The 22,145-nt window shown below is 33.5% G+C and overlaps 1 protein-coding gene across 2 annotated transcripts; it reads right to left on the minus strand.

The window, feature by feature from the left end:
• Positions 1-2,615: 2,615 nt before the first annotated feature.
• On the minus strand, positions 2,616-14,000 carry LOC143074904 (uncharacterized). Of its 2 annotated transcripts, none has more exons than XM_076250118.1 (5): positions 13,833-14,000; positions 12,339-12,519; positions 10,402-10,490; positions 8,530-8,628; positions 2,616-2,841 (listed from the first exon to the last, which is right to left on the minus strand). In XM_076250118.1, the coding sequence occupies exons 1-5, from the start codon at positions 13,891-13,893 to the stop codon at positions 2,807-2,809; spliced, it is 465 nt and encodes a 154-aa protein (XP_076106233.1). In that variant the 5' UTR covers positions 13,894-14,000; the 3' UTR covers positions 2,616-2,806. The 2 variants fall into 2 exon arrangements, with proteins under 2 accessions (XP_076106233.1, XP_076106232.1); XM_076250117.1 differs by lacking the exon at positions 2,616-2,841 and adding an exon at positions 6,478-6,760 and having other exon boundaries at positions 13,833-13,997.
• Positions 14,001-22,145: the final 8,145 nt, after the last annotated feature.

Below are 22,145 nucleotides of genomic sequence, written 5' to 3' on the forward strand. Positions count from 1 at the left end.
TTTTGAAAATTTTAACGAAATATAAGTCCAGTGTCCATGCACGCCCCAATTATGTGTATGAACATCCTCAAAAATATTTTATCGGTACCTCTAAAACTATAGTCGGAGAAAGCGGACAAACCCTGATTTTTTATACAGCTAGAACCAAACACATAACTAAGTCCAAATACATGTAATTTTCAGAATATTTAAAAAAAAAAATCAAAATCCTGAGGCCATGCACACCTTTATTATGTGTTTGAAAAACTTTAATATTTTGTAGGTTGTATCCTACAAAATATTAAAGTTGCACCTCAAAAATGGAGAAGAAGATAGCCAGACAAACAATGTATCATAGTACGGACGGACGGACCAACGGACAGACGGATTGACAGGGATAAAATACTAAAATGTTTGCCAACCGGCATTTTTTCGACTTGGCAAAAAAAAGATGAAAAGAAGAACAACATAAATAAACTCATCATATATATCATGTTACACTTACGCCAGACGCGCGTTTCGTCTACACAAGACTCATCAGTTACGCTCGAATCAAAATGTGTTTCAAAGACCAAAAAAGTACGAAGTTGAAGAGCAATGAGGACCAACAATTCCTAACAGTTTTGCCAAATACAGCTAAGAACACTACACAGATAAGTAAAACATTGAATAACCAATCAAAACCCCGTGATTGAACCACGAGGCTGCTGAAATGTCAAATAATTACTGTTAATGTGACGGGTGACATTCATCGTGGTATCATTAGTATACAAATGGAAATTACCACTGCTTGTTTAGTTCGTATGTTTACTGAAGATGTGTTCTCACAGCCCGTTGCAGTAAAATTGGTACCATTCTGATTATTACTACAATTGGGTAGATACCTCAGGTTCTGCTGTTGGACTATAAGTCCCAAAATGATATCACTATCTCAGTAACAAGTACTTGATACTGGCATGAACATATGGATATTATGTAATTATAATATACTACTAGAACACACCCGTGATATTGCGGGTCCGTGACTGAATTAAAGTATATAACTATGCGCAAGCCTTATTTTAGTATTAGTATTGCAAATGTATTGTCATCTGATAAAGTCATGCCGATTATAAGATACAGTTTTCTCTGCTTTCAAATCTTTCTGTTTGAACCCGTCGAACTGGAACATATCAATTATTGGTAATATTAACTATTTGGAAAACAAAAGGTCCTGGAATGGAGATTTTTTTAATCAACAGCATTGTCCTATATTAGTTATAAATAAAGTTGAATTCTTTGATTCGCTGTTTTATGTCAATTCGTATTGTTATCTTAGAAAGTTTTACTGATTAAAATACTACAATAGGTAACAATTTGACAATTAAGTAGTGTCAACCCTGTGATTATGACCCGTGTATATAGCATATTAATCCTGAATACACCGTTTGGTGGTGCGCCTGTCAGATGCAGAACGTACAGATAAGGTAATAGGTAACAGGTGAATATACTATTGGTATCGGTATCGGACTCGACCCGGAACTTCTTAATTATTGGCAATATTAATTACGTGGAAAACAAAAGGGTCTGGAGTGGTGTAATTTTTAATCTACACCTTTGTACTATATTAGTTATATATAAAGTTGAATTCTTTGATTCGTCGTGTTTACGTGATGACGGCTGACAAATTGGACCTCGTTATTTTAGTATTATAGATTATGTTTGAGTTTTTTGTAAAGGAATATCAAATCATGTGTTTAAGATTTAACTTATTATTAATGCAAGAGTTTGCAAATATTTTGGCCTCAGGCATCACTGAAGTGACTTGTACTGCCGAAATGTCTATCCGGTCCAATACAATTGGAACCGTTTATTTTAGTGTATATTATTCTAGTTTATACCATGTACAATAGAAAATAGAAATGGGGAATGTGTCAAAGAGCAAACAAACCAAAAGAAAAAAAAAAAAAAAAAAACGCAAAAGAGTTAAAAAAAAAAAAAAAAACGAAGGCAACCAATGGGTCTGCTACACATCGAGAAAATCCCGTTGGCCCCTATAATAACCTCTTTGTCTCTTATCGCTCGTATCATTTGTTATATATTGACGTCTAAAGTCAACAATACATCTTGTGTCGTTTGAATAGAAATATAAAAGTGTATAACCTCAATACTCATAAAGGCCTAATACTAAACCCCTAACGGGAGGGATTGTGCTTGGTATTCATATAATAAAGACATAATCTTTCAATCAGTTTAATTGAGGTCTGGAGCTGGCATGTCAGTAACTACATGAACTGCTTGAAGTCCTTTGTTGATGTATGTGTCATTGTTATTTTGTTAAGGTTTTTTATCATGAGGATCAGGGTCTGTTTACAGTACCGGAGCACGCAAGATACACCAGTAGTCCTTTGATTATCCAAGATGTAATTGGGCTCGTGTTGATCCGAATTTCGTTTTCTTTGTTGTAGTGTGCATTATGTTGATTGTTCTTTTTTTTCTTTTTCTTATGCTATGGATTTGTCAGTTTCTTATCGATTTTTGAGTCTGCGCATCTTATGGGTGTTATCTATATCATAGGAGGGATGAAAAGGAACTTCTTTTATGTTATGAGTTATAAATTGCTAAAATGCTTTAAATTGTAATTTAAATCTTTATTAAGGAGGATCTAGCGGCACAGCTAATAATTCTCAAAAACGAATGATCAGACTTAATCACTTGTTCCGCTTTATGGATGTTTTCTCCTTCTGGCACATGATTTCTTCTTTTTTGAAGTGATCGGCGCTTTGGTCGTTGTTATTGGCGACTCGCAAATTGTTCCCGTTTCAGGCGTGCAAAAGTAAGGAACATCTCATTTGGGCGGTACTATTTCCGTAGGTTCTGTAGCTGAAAAAAGTTTTATTCTTAAAAGGTTTTGTTTTACTTCATAATTTTAACATGTCATATCATAACAAATTATTATCTTATTCATTTGATTTTAATATTTTCAAAATAAGATAAAAAGAAAGGGTCACTTAAACATGTTAAAGACATGTGTGTATACATGTACCTAGTAAGTGAAACATAACATAACAGTTTCTCACTGCATTGAAGATTAATTGGAAGCCTTCGTCAATTGTCTGCTCTATGGTTGGGTTGTTGTCTCTTTGACACATTCCCCATTTCCATTCTCAACTTTATAGACGTGTGTGTATACCTAGTTAGTCATACATAACAGACTATAGAACACCATTGACAAAACACACAATAACTCTAATAATCCAATACATAAATCAATAGGTTACATTTTTACCAACGCAACCAATGGAGATGGAATTTTGACAGGTATATTTTAGAGCAATTGTATAAACATATACATTCATAGGCGTGTTATCACATCAGAATAGGTTTTGGTTAAACATGTTTTCAATCAAAAAACACAATGAAGTAAAATCAATATGTTCCAAAATATGCACGAATTGTCTATTCAATTTTCCCAATCAGTCAATTTGATCTATAGTGATATTTATGAAATTCATATTTCGTCTATACTAAGTAAAGGCAACAGTAGTATACCGCTGTTCAAAACTCATAAATCCATGGACAAAAAACAAAATCGGGGTAACAAACTAAAACCGAGGGAAACGCATTAAATATAAGAGGAGAACAACGACACAACACCGAAACGCAACACACACAGAAACGGACCAAGCAATAGACAAAACACCACGAGAATAACAAATATAACATCAAAACCAAATACATGAATTTGGGATAGACAAGTACCGTGCCACGTCTTATCTAAAAAATAAGAGAAAACACAAACGACTCAACGTTAAAATGCAACACACACACAGAAACGAACAATATTATAACAATGGCCATCTTCCTGACTTGGTACAGGACACTTTTAAAGGGAATAAAAGTGGTGGGTTGAACCTGGTTTTATGGCATGCCAAACCTCGCACTTTAATGGCAAAGTTAAATATAACATTGAAATGACAACATAATATTACAGGACTACAATACAAATAAAAAGGAGACCATATTAGACAAAGAAAAGCATGATTAATAGATAACAAAAAGCATCAGGTTTAAAATTCAATACGCCAAAAACGCGTCTAGTCCACACAAGACTCAATAGTGACGCCCAGATATAAAAGATCGAAAGTGAAAAAAGTACAAAGTTGTAGTACCCTAAGGTTAGGGATTGATATGATATTACCTTTTAACTTCATGTTTCCAAATCTATTTCAGAATATTCTTAATTGTTATATAAAGCTTACATTTTTTGTTCCTCTAATTCTGGTAACAATTATGAGTTTATTTACCACTGCTGTGGGAGTTTTTATTCTCCGAGAGTATCACCAGCCCAGTAGTCTGCACTTCGGTACTGGCATGAAAATACGTTTTTTTTTTGTGTTATTTAAATTTGCTGTTACAAAATGTTAGAAATTATTATAAATTAAGGAATGTATCTCCCTCATGCAAAGCTCTGATTCCTTTCACGGATTTGGCTATACGTTTTGGACCTTTTGGACTATAGCTCTTCATCTTTTATATCAGCTTTGGATTTCAAATATTTTGGCCACGAGCATCACTGAAGGTTGCACTTTGTAAATACAGCTGTTCCGCAAAACACGCCTCTTTTGGGGAGTAATTGAATATTCATAGAAAATTAATTTTGTTTACATACTGGTTCCCAGTTATGCTCTCTATGTTCCATATCGCAGGGACAGAACTTGGGAATGTTACCAGTAAATTAACACGTGCATATTGTTTACATTGAAATCTGTGGTAACCTTTCATTCGAGGTAGGGGTAGTTAAGAAAATTAGTGTAAGTTTAAACTCTGCGAAGTTCAGGGCATATAAACGTTGAAAATATGCCGCACAGCCCTATAGTTTGACCTTTGAAAAAAATTGTGGTGCATATGAACTTTCAATTCTAGGATAAGATTTTTTTCAAAACTTCATAGTAAAAGTGGTACAGTTTTAGCCGTAAAAGGAGTTCCTATGGGAAATTGCATTGTCAATATTTACAGAAATGCAACCTGAAGAGACATGTTTTGTCGAAATGCGCATCTTGTGCAGGAAAATTGGTACCGTTAATGTTATTACTACCACTGGGTCGATGCCTCTGCTGGTGGACTGTTAGTCCCCGAGGGTATCACCAGCCCAGTAGCCAATACTTCGGTACTGGCATGAAAATACGGATTTTTTTGTGTTATTTAGATTTGCTGTTACAAAATGTTAGAAATTATTATAAATTAAGGAATGTATCTCCCTCATGCAAAGCTCTGATTCCTTTCACGGATTTGGCTATACTTTTTGGACCTTTTGGATTATAGCTCTTCATCTTTTATATCAGCTTTGGATTTCAAATATTTTGGCCACGAGCATCACTGAAGAGACATGTATTGTCGAAATGCGCATCTGGTGCAGAAAAATTGGTACCGTTAATGTTATTACTACCACTGGGTCGATGCCTCTGCTGGTGGACTGTTAGTCCCCAAGGGTATCACCAGCCCAGTAGCCAGTACTTCGGTACTGGCATGAAAATACGGATTATTTTGTGTTATTTAAATTTGCTGTTACAAAATGTTAGAAATTATTATTAATTAAGGAATGTATCTCCCTCATGCAAAGCTCTGATTCCTTTCACGGATTTGGCTATACTTTTTGGACCTTTTGGATTATAGCTCCTCATCTTTTTTAAAAGCTTTGGATTTCAAATATTTTGGCCACGAGCATCACTGAACAGACATGTAATGTCGAAATGCGCATCTGGTGCAGGAAAATTGGTACCGTTAATGTTATTACTACCACAGGGTCGATGCCTCTGCTGGTGGACTGTTAGTCCCCGAGGGTATCACCAGCCCAGTAGCCAGTACTTCGGTACTGGAATGAAAATACGGATTTTTTTGTGTTATATAAATTTGCTGTTACAAAATGTTAGAAATTATTATAAATTAAGGAATGTATCTCCCTCACGCAAAGCTCTGATTCCTTTCACGGATTTGGCTATACTTTTTGGACCTTTTGGATTATAGCTCTTCATCTTTTATATAAGCTTTGGATTTCAAATATTTTGGCCACGAGCATCACTGAAGAGACATGTATTGTCGAAATGCGCATCTGGTGCAGGAAAATTGGTACCGTTAATGTTATTAATTGAGGTCTGGAACTGGCATGTCAGTAACTGCTTGAAGTCCTTTGTTGATGTATGTATCATTGTCATTTTGTTTAGTTATTTTTATCATGAGCATCAGGGTCTGTTTACAATACCGGAGCACGCCAGATACACCAGTAGTCCAATGATTATCAAAGATGTAATTGGGCTCGTGTTGATCCGAATTTCGTTTTCTTTGTTGTAGTGTGCATTATGTTGATTGTTCTTTTTTTTCTTTTTCTTATGCTATGGAGTTGTCAGTTTCTCATCGATTTTTGAGTCTGCGCATCTTATGGGTGTTATCTATATCATAGGGGGGAGGGGGATGAAAAGGAACTGCTTTTATGTTATGAGATATAAATTACTAAAATGCTTTAAATTGTAATTTAAATCTTTATTAAGGAGGATCTAGCGGCACAGCTAATAATTCTCAAAAACGAATGATCAGACTTAATCACTTGTTCCGCTTTATGGATGTTTTCTCCTTCTGGCACATGATTTCTTCTTTTTTGGAGTAATCGTCCCTTTGGTCGTTGTGGTCGTTGTGATCGGCGCTTTGGTCGTTGTGATCGGCGATTCGCAAATTGTTCCCGTTTCAGGCGTGCAAAAGTAAGGAACATCGCATTTGGGCGGTACTATTTCCGTAGGTTCTGTAGCTGAAAAAAGTTTTATTCTTAAAAGGTTTTGGTTTACTTCATAATTTTAACATGTCATATTATAACAAATTATTATCTTATTCATTTGATTTTAATATTTTCAAAATAAGATAAAAAGAAAGGGTCACTTAAACATGTTAAAGACATGTGTGTATACATGTACCTAGTAAGTCAAACATAACATAACAGTTTCTCCCTGCATTGAAGATTAATTGAAAGCCTTCGTCAATTGTCTGCTCTATGGTTGGGTTGTTGTCTCTTTGACACATTCCCCATTTCCATTCTCAACTTTATAGACGTGTGTGTATACCTAGTTAGTCATGCATAACAGACTATAGAACACCATTGACAGAACACACAATAACTCTAATAATCCAATACATAAATCAATAACGCAGCCAATGGAGATGGAATTTTGACAGGTATATTTTAGAGCAATTGTATAAACATATACATTCATAGGCGTGTTATCACATCAGTATAGGTTTTGGTTAAAAATGTTTTCAATCAAAAAACACAATGAGGTAAAATCAATATTTTCCAAAATATGCACGAATTGTCTATTCAATTTTCCCAATCAGTCAATTTGATCTATAGTGATATTTATGAAATTCATATTTCGTCTATACTAAGGTTAGGGATTGATATGATATTACCTTTTAACTTCATATTTCCAAATCTATTTCAGAATATTCTTCATTGTTATATAAAGCTTACATTTTTTGTTCCTCTAATTCTGGTAACTATTATGAGTTTATTTACAACCATTTTGTCGATACCACTGCTGTGGGAGTTTTTATTCTCCGAGAGTATCACCAGCCCAGTAGTCTGCACTTCTGTGCTGACATGAATGATCATTAATATGGTCAGATTTATAGATTAACTGTTTACAAAACTTGTGATTTTTTTAAAAAACTTAGGCTTTTCTACCTCAGGAATAGATTAACTTAGCTGTATTTGGCAAAACGTTTAGGAATTTTTGTCCTCAATGCTCTTCAACTTGGTACTTTATTTGGCATTTTAAAACATTTTTGGATTCGAGTGTCACTAATGAGTCTTTTGTAGACGAAACGCGCGTCTGGCGTTAATAGAAAATGAGTTTCTTTACTTACGGACTGGATTTTCTGGAAGAAATATAGTGGGAACAAATAATCTATGTGAATAATGTTCCAGAGTTTATGTAGTGAACACCAAATATACCTCATCAGAATACAATAGGTGTATACCCGAATTTAATAACATCGGTTAAAAGTTTTTGACATGTTTTTACCTGTAACAAAAGTAAACTACAGATACAACTATTAATTATAATAGATGTTAATATAAAAGTATATGTATACACAAAAGTATACAGCAAGTTAATAACATTTTGATTACATAGACAAGGTGGAAATGAAACTAAATACATATTTCGAAGGTTTTCTAAATTTAAATATGCTTTTGAATATTACTATCAACCTATTGCTATTTCATTTAAGTTTCAGTTTTATGTTTGTGTTTGCGTTGGTATCCTTATTTACAAACAGAAGTAGAACTAGTCAAAAAATAAACTAGCAAAAATACAGAAATAAAGGGAAAATTCAAAACGGAATGTCCTTCATCATTTGTGGAAATCAGAATCTTTGAAACACATCAATCGAATTTAAAACAAGTGTCATATTCCTGACTTGTCACAGATATTTCCTTTTGTATAAAATAGCGGAGTTTATATATTGATACATCAAAATTATCGATTTTCTAGCACAAAACGAATATATATAATGACATACCAATAGCAATCTGAAACTCATTTGTAAGTTTGGCGCAAAGACTGCACACAGCAGTTTCATCAAAAGCTCCAGGTTGCATTTGATTTACTGTCTGTGGATCTGTAATCATAAATGAAAGAAAGAATATAAACATAGATAATCCTATGTTTCCAAATCTATCTGATACTGAAAAACTAGTAGTCCTACTAAATCTTTCTAATATAAACCAAATGAAAAAAAGGTTCCTCTATAAAACAGTCTTTAGAGCTGAAGACAGGGGACTCTTAGTTAGTTTTACTTGTGTATATATAGATATGTGTGTGTTTAACTCTGTTATTTAATTTTTTTATGTTCAACGAATTGCAAATTTTCCATTCGGTTCTTTCGAAACTTGAACAAATCCATGAAATCAAATGTCCACAAACATACAGTTTTTCATCAATCATGTCAATCTACAAAAAAAGATATCCACGGAAATAAATGAGTCCACAGTACATATATTTGAAATCGTTTTAGTACTTAATAAAGCTGGTTTGTCATGTTTCGTTTTTTTTGTCAGATTTTCGGAATCATCTGGTTTTATCGATTTGAATGCCTTGAAAAATTTTCCCCGGCGACCCCCATTTTTCTTTTTGTAAATCTTTTAAATGTATAAAGATAAGCCATCTGTTAAAGTATAGTTTTTTAGAACATAAATTTGTCAATGATAAAGCTATGATTAGTCAAGAGAGAATTTCCTGCCAAAGTTTCAATGGCTTCTATCTAGAAATCAAGCACAGTGACCTATATATATTTTTTGCTCTTTGGATTCCTGTATTAATCCCCTCTTAATATAAACTAGAGAAGCGAACTCCCTTAACATCAGGTGTTATATGTGGAGCAGGATCTGTCTACCCAGTTTGAGCACCTCAGATACCAATCCCCGATTTTTGTTGGGGTCCATGTTGCTCAACTTCAAGTTTTTGTATGTAGAGATCTGAGTACTGCTGTTTGCCTGCTGGTTGTTCTTTGTTTTATTGCCATAACGTTGTCATTTTGTTTAACTTTAGATTTCTTTGGTTTCACTGTTAAAACCAACATTTTGTTTAACTTTAGATTTCTTTGGTTTCACTGTTAAATTGACTGCCACATATCTAAACTGACCCTTTATTTTATATCGTAGAATTTATTTTAACACATGTTTTAATATAAACTGTGCTCAAGCAAATGTCAGGGGTAGAATGTCATGTACCTGGTTTCATTCGTTCTCCCTTTTAAAATAAAAGCAATATATTGCTTAAGAATCCTTTAAAAATCTACTGTGAACTTATGCATATTATGAGGGACGGATTAACAGTTCCCTCGCCACCTAACGTACAAGTGACTAATTATGATAAGCGATTTTTCATCCAAATCAATATATCTATATGGTGAGGTAGATTTGACACTATAATGATATCAATATAGGAAAGAGTACGGTTTTAATATGTCCATCTTACTTTTTTGACTCTTTCACATTCTGTTTCAGTTGTAAACAAGCATTACTTTATTACATTGGCTAGAGGTATAGGGGAGGGTTGAGATCTCATAAACATGTTTAACCCCGACGCATTTTTGTGCCTGTCCAAAGTCAGGAGCATCAGGCCTTTGTTAGTCTGGTATTATTTTAATTTTAGTTTCTTGTGCACAATTTGGAAATAAGTATGGCGTTCATTATCACTGAACTAGTATATATATATATTTGTTTAGGGGCCAGCTGAAGGAAGACTCCGGGTGCTGGAATTTCTAGCTGCATTGAAGACCTGTTGGTGACCTTCTGATGTTGTCTGCTCTATGCTCGGGTTGTCGTCTCTTTGACACATTCCCCATCTTTATTCTCAATTTTATTAAATTTATACATTTACTCTTACTTACTGCCTTTGTTTCCAATTGTTAATGTTTTTCCACCTGGAGTATAATCTATTGTCAAACATTTAAATGTGTCTTGACCATGTATAGTGTATCTACAAAACAAAATTTTCCGATACAAGTTATATAGATATGTTTCAAAATAAATGACGTTAAATATATTAAAGCAACAGTTTACAAAACACAACATCGAAAAGTAATAAAAGTAACACGAATCCCACCAAAAAAGTGTTAAGAATTGCTCATTGCAGTATAGTGCTAAACCAGTAAAAGGCATGTGATTACATTATCGACGACCTGTTTGTATTAATGTTAATGATTTTAGCATTTACATACATTTTACAAGAAGTCGTAATCGCACCACCAAAACATACGGAAACAATTTATAAAGTTATGAAATATAAAAATGTATCTTTGGAGAGGTTCTCTATGCTTTCTGTGCAGTGGTGTGTAACATGTCACATTTTTCATCTACAGAAAACAACACGACAGTTTTGTTGCCAGCTAAATATGTTTTTCTTTCCTATATGTCGTATCATAAAGTGATTTACAAGTTTACAAAAAGTTGGTAGTGCGTAAATTAGTTTTTCTTTATAGAGTAGCAAAACAGATTACCAATAAATGATACAAAACTCAGAGAAACAAAGTACAGTCACACCTGCTTGAGAGAAGACCTGTATTATGCAAAAAACAGTGATAAAAAACAACCAATTTTAGATCCCTTTGGAGAACATTTCAAATAGACTGAACCTGTATTAAAGTAGCACTATACAAAGATTTTATACCTCCATTTCCACAGTATTAGAATGCTGGTCAATCATAGTCCTTGAAAATTTATAAAAGCAGTATTTATCGATAGCTTATAGATTACTCTTTCAAATTGATGCATAGTCAGTAATATTCAACAGTTATGTAATCAATTTTAATGATAACTGTGTCTAAAAAATCTTACAAGAAGTTTCCACTTTCAATTGAAATCAGCTTCTTTATGGATACCCCGAGTGGGTTGATTTATTATATGTTGTTCCCAGAGCCATTATCTACATAAGGGTGTCTCATATTTCAAATAAAATGTATAGGTAAAAGTTAACACCTAAATAACCATTATCTACTTTTAATGGTAAGGATGGTTACATTAATTACAGATTTATAAGAGAATGGAATATGATAGCGATAATTTGAGACACACTTTTGTATCTCCTGCTGTGTTGATTAAGATTTCGTTGAAATTTCCTGTATAGCTATAGAGATGATAGAACTAAATTTATGCAGTGAACTTACCAAAATTTTGTCATTAATTGCATAATTATTGATTGCATGTAATGATTCATAACAAAAATATTTCATTCATTTAAAAGATTTATCATTAAGCGATCTATAAATACCTCTATTATCAATTTATTGGCAGTCTTAAGAAAGTAACAGCATTTTAAAGGTTGGAAATTGGAAGTAAATAAATCTTAGTATTGTGCTACCTTAAAAGTCCACTTGTCTTAAGAGACCACATTTTTGCTCTCCCTTTAGTGGTTCTTAAAACAGGTTTGACTGTATACTGAAAAGATGGAAAATATTAAGTAAGTCAACAGATCTTCCTGAATGCACAACCAACCACGCCCTATTCCGGTTTTAAAAGAGTCAAGTTTAGTATCGGGACATCAAACATTCATTTATAGCATACTTGTTTTGCTTTTAATTATATTGTTTTGAAAGTGTTGTAAAAAATAAATTGTTCTTTAACTTGATTGAACAGTTGTCCATGTACGACTACTTTATTTGGCACAACTTTTTGGAATTTTGGATCCTCAATGCTCTTCAACTTTGTACTAGTTTGGGTTTAAAAATATTTTTGATTTGAGCGTCACTGATGAGTCTTATGTAGACAAAACGCGCGTCTGGCGTACTAGATTATAATCCTGGTACCTTCGATAACTATTAGAACATACCTAATAATATAAAATTGATCTATAATTTGATAACAAAAAGCTGGATCACCATCTGCTTCAAATTCAACACCGTTATCTTCAAAGTACCAAATTGATGATAAAATGGGGGGTGACCCACGGTATATAGAAAACTCATTCCCGCGCCATTCTTCAGGAAAAGTACACGGAAACTCAGTTACGCCTGTAATAATATCATTAACAATATGAACATGATTTTTTAAGGTATAATATGATTGTCAAATATTTGATAAAATGTGTATCTTAATTCAACGATTTATCGACCTTTCAAATATGCATATTTCGATCCTGAAAGTTTCTCAGAACGAGGCTTCCACGTATTTGGTTAATTTTATTGACATTGACATATGGGGACAGCTCAAATTTAATTTCGATTTCTATCCAAGAAATCACACGACAGCGATTCAACAATATCATCAAAAAGAAAAATGACATGATATTTTCTATTTTTCGAATGACACGCAAAGAACGTGTAAAGATGGGCATTTTCAACAACCCCAAACTACGCTTCTTTCCGTCCACTTTCATACGCAAACCAGAGTTGGGTCTCAGGTGTCATGCAATGTGTTCATCTTTGATCACCGCTGTGCGATACAACTGATATACTTTCGCAATTTCAGGTCCCATTTGAAGTTGTAAGATTCAGGCGTCACGCCACATGAAGGATTAGTATAAAATAGTTATCATAGGATTAAACACATTTTTTGGAGAGGTTATTGATGTGTAAACCGGGGCGACTAACTCACAAACTGAATAAAAATCCGAAGGACTTTTATGTTAATTTTGTGAGTAAGAGACCCGGTTTACACATCAATAACCTCTAGAAAAAATGTGTTTAATCCTTATAATTCTTCAGCCAAACATACGCCATTATTAGTTTATATCATTTATTTGACGGCTACTATATTTACCACCAAAAGCACAATGGCAAGTCGTAACTAAGGAGTACGCCGACATCTTGATCTTTTAAAAACAATAAATGTCCAATAAATGCAACAGAGTCTAAAATCAAATAGCACCTACCTCAAAAACTTCATTTTAATTAAATATTATCCGAATTTGAAGCGTACACGTAACGAAATAATCTTTCCCTTGGAAATTTTCATTCTTATGACGTCGTGTTTTGCCATGACGTAAATTAGCCAAATCCTCCATGAAATTTTATATATGCATTGTAAAAGAAACAACTGTTATGCAATTGTTTTATAATCTCAATTTGCTGAAAATCCCAGTATCTTTGGAAGAATGTGTATCGCGCATGAATAGATTACAAAAAAGTTCGGAAACATGGAAGTGTAAACCAAGAGAAAAATTCTAATTGACCAATTCAATTCAAGTATTTATAGATATGCAAATGATAAAAAAATTATTACGTAATATTTCTTCATAAGCTCTTTGTGTACATCCTGAAATGCAATACAAAGTTGAAGAGCATAGAAGTGAATTCATTACTAATATCTAATTAAAGTTTCTCACCTTCAGCCTGACCAATTATCAATGCAATACCAACACATAACAATATAACAACGAATTTCATCGCAGAATGAATCAGACGGAATTGTTTTTCTTGTATTTTATGACTAGTTGTGATGAGTCGTCTTGTCAAAATGAGATATCAACTTCTTAATATGTACATTAACCACGTAAAACGTCGGCAGTTTAGACTTACTATATCGATTTCATCAAACACATGCCTATTTATAATAGGAAAACGTGTAATTTACACTTTTAAATAGAAAAATAGAAAATTAAAGTACACACACTGATTGACATTTGTTTTACATCTGGTGGCAAATTGATTACTTATTCAGAAAATGTTATGCAATATTCATATTTACTCAGATTGTAATGTACTATACCACCACAATGAGAGGACGCGCGGGCACAAAGTTGCAGTCTATGTGGTACTTCCGGTGAATGTCACTTACGGTCTGATATGATAGCTTCTGTCACACTGATTCCCGAATATAAAGTTTTTATATACATTTTCATGTAAACCTGGAGATTATTGGCTACTTCCGGTTTATCGAAAGTCACTCCTAGTCTTAAACCACAAGGTATATGGATTCTAAGTACTGTTCCATAAACAAGTGCAAACATGGCTACTTCAGGTTTTCTCAAGGTCACTTACTATTGTCATTTTGCAAGGTCAAATGTCTCCCAACCTTTTGTTAAAGATCATCTGGCTTCATAATGAACCAAGTTGAAGAAAAAATCATCTAACTTTATATTAAGACATTTCATGGGCACTCCTGTAAGAAGCCATTAGAGGGTTTCAACCCAATGTAACATATCTTAATTACAATAAAGCAAACAATTTTTCCTCTTGTTCTTATACATACATCTTTAAAAGTGTCGGAGAAAATACAAAAAAAGGAAATGTCCAAATTGAGGACTGGACCTTGACCTTTGATCTTGACATCATTTTTAAGTTAGAACGTAAGTGCCTCAAATAAAAAATAATCGAGGGTTATACGGTTAACGGTTTATGAGTAAAAAAATACCGAGAAATTTATTTTGTAAAGGCAGATAACTTCTATAAAATTTCATCGAATCATTTCGATCCAAATTATCCAAAAATATATGTGGATGTAACGAACAATTTAGAAAAAGAATTTTGTCGATATATTTTGTTTGTTATGAAGGAGATGCGATGCACACTTGATAAACAGTGTATAGGAAATTAACTCTTACAAAGAAAATTGTGCAGCTTAGCAGGCTGAAATATGAAAGATTATGCACTGTATGATACAATATTAGAAATATATAAGCGACATATTGTGAAACATATATTTATCGCAAGAACAAAATTTGGCAGAATAAAAAAAAAATAATAATAATAATTGAAAACATTAATTTTCAAAGTTATTGAAAAGAAGGTAGTTCCTGTTTACTTAGTTAAAACTGGCATCCAAGCACCAGTTTCTTCATACTGATGCAATACATAAGTGGTTTCTATATACTTTTGAGTAAAGTAATAGAGATAATGTGCTTTTTCCAGTGCCATAAATGTCTATTCCGGTCTCAAATGATAGCTTCTTTCACACTGATTCAAAGCTATATAGTTTCTATACTTTTGAGTGTAAATCACGAGATAGTTGACCACTTCCGGTTTATTGAAAGTCACTTCCTGTCTTTAGTGAACGGTTAATGCATTCAAATTACAAAATATATAGATTCCAAATATTTTCCCATAATAAAAGTGCAAAAATGGCTACTTCCAGTTTTTTCAAGGTCACTTCCGGTTGTCATTGTTCAAGGTCATATGCCACCAATTATTGGTAAAGGGTCATATGGCTTTATAATAAACCAAGTTGAAGAAATATCAAATTTTGAAAAATACCCATGACATAGAATATATTCCCCCAGGTCTGCTTGGGCTTGTCATATGGGTATGTTATAGCTCGTAAGTACTCTTACTGAACCTGTTGCCTATTTGAATCTTTTCATGATATTAACTATGCGAACGTAGGCAAACACTATTTTTAATCAGCTCCTACCCGCTTGTCGGTTATACACATACCAAGATTGTCCAAAACCAACACCAGATCTATTTACCATATGGACTTAGTGGGGCCTTTAATAGATTCATGCATGGTGCCATTCACAACTCAAATATCTTGGCTAACAATTACAGGACTTTTCTTCCTTAATAACTCCATCATAACGCAGAAGGGGTATAGTATAAGTCAAAAGTTGGCATAGGGTCCCTGCTACCTGCCTAAATCCTTATTTATTAATAAATATGCGAACGTGAGCCAAAAACAATTTTAATCCACCCCTATATAGCTAGCAGTCTGCCGGATAGTCAGACACCAAAATTGACTATGCCAACACCGAATCTATTTGACTTATGAAACGAATATGCCTGTTGTATGTCCATACGTGATGCCATTCGAAACTTTAAAGACTCAGATAACTATAAAATGACTTTTCCTTAAAAAGTAGGCCCGTCTTAGGAAAGAAAAACAACAAACTGACCGCAAAGACCAGAAAATCCACCCATGAAAATAACCCATCGCGGGTGTGGGGACTTCCCCCAACACCGCAATAGGGATATATATTGGTTCGAACAAACGCTTGGGGTTCCTTTACCTGCATGAATCCTTATCTTACTAGTGCTAACATTAACTAAAAACAGTTTTCATTGACCCTACCCGCCTATCTGATAACCAGACGCAAATATTGACCATGCGAACCCGTATTTGTTTGACCTTTGGATTTGGTGGGGCCAATTATAGGTATTTGTATTGCAAATTCTTTGCTTATTATGTAACGCCTTTTCCTTATTAAGTAGGTACGTCACGAGGTAAAAAACACGATATACCAACGTAAAAGGCCAGAAAAACAACATGTTTAACGCCGCAACATTATTAATGTATGTGCCTGTCCCAAGTCAGGAGCCTGGAATCCAATGGTTGTCGTATGTTTATGTGTTACGTATTTGTTTTTCGTACTTTTTTTTTTATATAAATAAGGCTGTTAGTTTTCTCGTTTGAATTGTTTTACATTGTCATGTCGGACCTTTTATAAATGAATATGCGGTATGGGCTTTGCTCATTGTTGAAGGCCCTACGATGACCTACAGTTGTTAATGTCAGTGTCATTTTGGTCTGTTGTGGACAGTTGTCTCATTGGCAATCATGCCACATCTTCTTTTTAATATTTAGACAATAACCCATAAGAAGAGGGACATCTTCAGATATAAATGCAGTGCTTTCCGCATGACCGAAATATTTACTTTCATGCAATGAGATTACTAAATTTTACTAATGACTTGAAACCAACTACCTTAATTGTAAACACACAGGTATTCCACCACACGTAACCAGTGGGAACTAACTAATATAATACATGCTTCATTTTATCCTATTTTGGATTTATTTTTACTATTGATGACGAATCCGAAGTCTTATCAGAAGTAGATATTTTCTAAAAGCAACTTAAAAAAATTAATAACCCACTGTCAAAACTAATAGCGACAACCTTAAAATAAAAGAAAATAGTCTTCTACACCATTTATATTGCAAAATTATATTCCTAATCCATCCTGTTTTATTTAAGGTCATGACAAAAGCATATTAATTTGAATTGTTTAACCTTCAGGTCAAATATCAAGGTCATACTAGCATAACAGTAGAATGTAACACGTCTTCTTATTATAATATATGTACATTTATGTAACAAATATCATAAGTCTATACCAGAAGACAAACAAGTTATTGCATATTTTTTATATCTTTGGATGACGCCATTGTCTGGAAAATTCCCTAAACAGTAGCCTTTTATTCAGTTTGCTGAATTTGATTGAGCAGTTTCAAATGAGAAGATTAGTTAAGGTCATCAATAAAGGCAACAGTAGTATATCGCTGTTCAAACTAGATGAACAAATTGAGAAAAAATGTCTTTCAAGAGCAATTACTCCTCAGGGGATCTTTTGATAGTTTTTGTATACATGTATCAATAGAACGCGTTAATGATACATCATACAAATATGTTAATAACAAGGGGATTAGAAGATCGGTTTTTTGCTAGGCTATATTATCGGTGATTGGAATTCCTGGTTTTATACATATGCAAAATCTTCTTGGTGCGCTTAGATTATGAGACAAATATCTTGCCTCTTATGTAGGATGCTTTGGGTTGTTGTCGCTTTGACACATTCCCCATTTCTTTTCTCAATTTCATTTGGTATGTGAAACACATAAAAAAATAGACTGAAAGTAACTCAATTGTAATGCTTTGTTTTATTATTTTATTTTTCATTTAGGTTCATACAGTATCTTCTCATAAACATCATTTCTTCTAACATCTTTATTGTCCTAAAGCCCCTGAAAACAGAAGAGATGTTAATAGCGTATAATAGACTAGTACATAATATAAAAAAAAAAAATCATACGCGTTTAAGAATGACATTAAAAGTGCATAAGGTTTTTAAATTCGTGGATTTTAGTTTAAAACAAATATTGAAAAATTAAATCCATTAGAAACGAAGGTTACAAATAGATTGAAGGAAATTGCAAAGTAAACATTGATCCGTGTAAATCGTACTGACAACACTAATTAACCGAAGATAAAGTGATCAACAAAATAAGGATCATCAAAGGTGTTAATTAGGCCATAAACATGCCACCTAAAGAAATCAGTATCATAAATAAATGCTATAAACGTATCTTGAATTGTCAAATAATTCTTATCAAAATCAAGCCCAGCATGAAATTATTATTTTCCATATGTACGAGAACTTTGAGAATATAAAATGAACATTTTATCATACTAGCATATAAATACCGGAAATCTGACTTTCATCGAAAAAGAATATTAATATGAGAATTAAAAGATCAAAAGTTGTACAGTTAAGGTTATTAAAAATTAAATGGGTATAATCCTGCATGCAGTTGTAGTTCAGTGACTTCTATTAAAGTATTCTCAGATTCGAGGTTTATCAATATATTCTCTAGATCATATCAGTGGTCAAACCTTCATGGGGATCTTTCCATGCCTTGATTTGAACAAAGGTTGTTTTATTTCATTGGACACTTAAATTCGGGGATAAAGTCATCCACGGAAACCACGAAAATTGGTACGCCACGAATAAAAGTACTTTTACAGTAAATTAAAAAGCCTATTTAAAAAACAAAAACACGATCCTGAAAGAAAGTTTAGTTATTTTACATTATCTCTGAAACGTATACCACTACAGTAAAATCTATTCAATGGAGACGTATACCACTGCGGTAAACGCTAAGTAATTTAGACGTAACCACTGAGGTAAATTCATTGCAATTGAGACGTATACCACTGCGGTAAACGCTAAGTAATTTAGACGTAACCACTGAGGTAAATGCATTGCAATTGAGACGTATACCACTGCGGTAAACGCTAAGTAATTTAGACGTAACCACTGAGGTAAATGCATTGCAATTGAGACGTATACCACTGCAGTAAACGTTAAGTAATTTAGACGTAACCACTGAGGTAAATGCATTGCAATTGAGACGTATACCACTGCGGTAAACGCTAAGTAATTTAGACGTCACCGCTGCAGTAAATGATTTGTAATTGAGACGTGTGATGCTTAGTTTGTTTCTGTGTGTGCTACATTTTAGTGTTGTGTCGTTGTTCTCCTCTTATATTTAATGCGTTTCCCTCGGTTTTAGTTTGTTACCCCGATTTTGTATTTTGTCCATGGATTTGTGAGTTTTGAACAGCGGAATACTACTGTTGCCTTTATTTACCACTGCTGTTAACGCTATGAAATTGAGACGTATATAACTGCGGTAAAACTACTGTATGTAATTGAGACGTTCTCCACTCCGGTAAATGTTATCCAATCGGTCTTAATTGTTTGTTGGTAACTAAGATAACATCAGTTAATTCTTCATTTTTGTTCATTGATATTTGATTCAATTATTCGAAGGAATATTTGCAACTGAATTAAATACCTGAGTTATGTCTAGAAAGCAAAGTACATACCACAGGGTTATATACACATGATGTTTAAGCTTAAGAAATTTAAGTATACTTAACTGGTTATATAATGAGTCGTTAAAGATAATATTATAAGAAATTAAATATATTTGAAATTTACCTGATTTGAACATTTGAATGCGAAATGATAAGTTACAGCAATAGTAGTTTATCGATGTTCAAATACCAAGTAAAATATCTTAAATAACGACCTCAAAGAAAAATTCTTAACGGAAAGTCTAAAAGGAATGGCAGAAACTGAACGTCAAACACATCAAAAGAATGTATAACAAATGTCATATTCTTGACTTGGACGAGACATTTTCTGATGTAGAGAATGGCGGATTAGACCTGGCTTTATAGCTAGATTAACCTCTGACTTGTATGACAGTCGCATATAATTTCAAATTGATTCAGAGAACAAATGGAGGTAACAACAAAAATGAGTCTAGAACGAAAATCGATATAAAACAAGGAATTTGTCGAACTATTTTTCTAACAACAGGACAGTGTCTAAATGCATGATATCAATGATGTGGTTATCTTTATAAATTTTTCTGTTTACAAAACTTTGAATTTTTCGAAAATACTAAGGATTTTCTTTTCCCAGGAATAGATTACCTTAGCCGTATTTGGCGCAACCTTTTGGAATTTTGGATCCTCAATGCTCTTTAACCTTGTACTTGTTTGGTTTTATAACTATTTTGATTTGAGCGTCACTGATGAGTCTTATGTAGACGAAACGCGCGTCTGGCGTACAAAATTATAATCCTTGTACCTTTGATAACTATTTCACAACCCCTGAATTACGCAGTGCTTGACAATAACCTTTAGGATTTGCATAAGGAACAAAATAATAACCGATCTATTTTGATCGAGGAGCACAGCAGGCTTGACCACAGCAAGACCTGGTTTGAATAGTGAATCCATCATTGCATGAATCCTGATAATACGAGCCTTTAGCGCCATTCTTTTTTCACCAAGAAACCTCAAAACCTGTCAAATAAAAGTAATATCGATAACATTAATGTTCTTTGATAATTTCATTTAATCATGCTTTGTTAGGTACACGTAATGTTATCCCTATAAAACATTTAATTATTGTTGCGTCCAGTATTTTCGCTATCTGGAATATTTTTCGGTTTTCAGTGCTATATGTTGTACACTTGAATGGAAGGTGAAAAATAAAGATATAAAGGTTCTCAATTTTGTTTTTAATTAAAATTGATTTCCTACATTATTATTTGAAGGTTGAGTTTTTCACAATTCTGTCATAGTCTTGGCTTGCCGGTTCGCCGAATATCGGTTAGCCACGCCTACTGCGTAACAACGGTAGTCAAGAAGCGTATGCCCGTCAATTTTGTAAACAAGTATGGCCGACATCTTGCAACTACAGGATGTCCCAGAGGACTTTTCAGCATTATATCTTGTTTATTTGCCAACCCTTCGACAAAAACAAAGGGCAACTGCTTTTGTAAAGGACAGTTATGTTAAATCGGTGTCAATATTTAGAGCAGGAAATGAACGTATTGCGATAAAATCCAATATTTACCTCAGCCAGAGGAAGAGTGAAGATCCACATACTATTAACCTGGACGTGAATGAAACAACACGTAAACTAGAAGATGCACACTGTAGCTGCAAGGCAGGGTTAGGATTCTTTCTCTTATGTTTATAAAATTTCCTCTTTCTCAATTATTTGCACGTATTTTTCTTTTATAATTTTATTGCCCACATGATGCAGAGGGGTTTGTTACTATTTGCCTTCTTTTACTTTAAGGGTCCCTATACTTTAGAGTTATGGAGCATTCATGGTTATGGTTAGGTTAAGGGAAGTTTTAGGTTAGGGTAAGGCTAGTGTTAGGTTTAGGTATGGGTTAGGGTAAGGTTTGAGGTTAAGAATAGTTTAGTAGAGCTCTTTATGGGTTGGAACCCCTAAAGTAAAAGAAATTTGCCGGGTTTACTATCCATGGGAACCCCTGTGAATGAACGTCACAGAACGACTTATTAAGTGAGTTATTTTAATACACGAACAACTTGAAATAACTAACATTACCCAGGGTAGTGAACATGTATAGAACAATTGAAAGACTTTAACTTTCAACCTCAATATTTTATGAACCTTCTTTTATTCTGATTCTACCCCCTCCCTATAAAAAAGCTACTGGTTAACACACACACATATATATATATTCCCTTGTACATGTGAATATTCTGATAACCATACATTGTACACATCAATATAAGATTTGTTTATATATATGTTGTGTACAAGTTATCATTTTGTGCAAATTATAATGTGTACAAAAATATTGTACA

The sequence above is a fragment of the Mytilus galloprovincialis genome, chromosome 5 (assembly GCF_965363235.1).
Source record: "Mytilus galloprovincialis chromosome 5, xbMytGall1.hap1.1, whole genome shotgun sequence".
Lineage (NCBI taxonomy): Eukaryota > Metazoa > Mollusca > Bivalvia > Mytilida > Mytilidae > Mytilus > Mytilus galloprovincialis.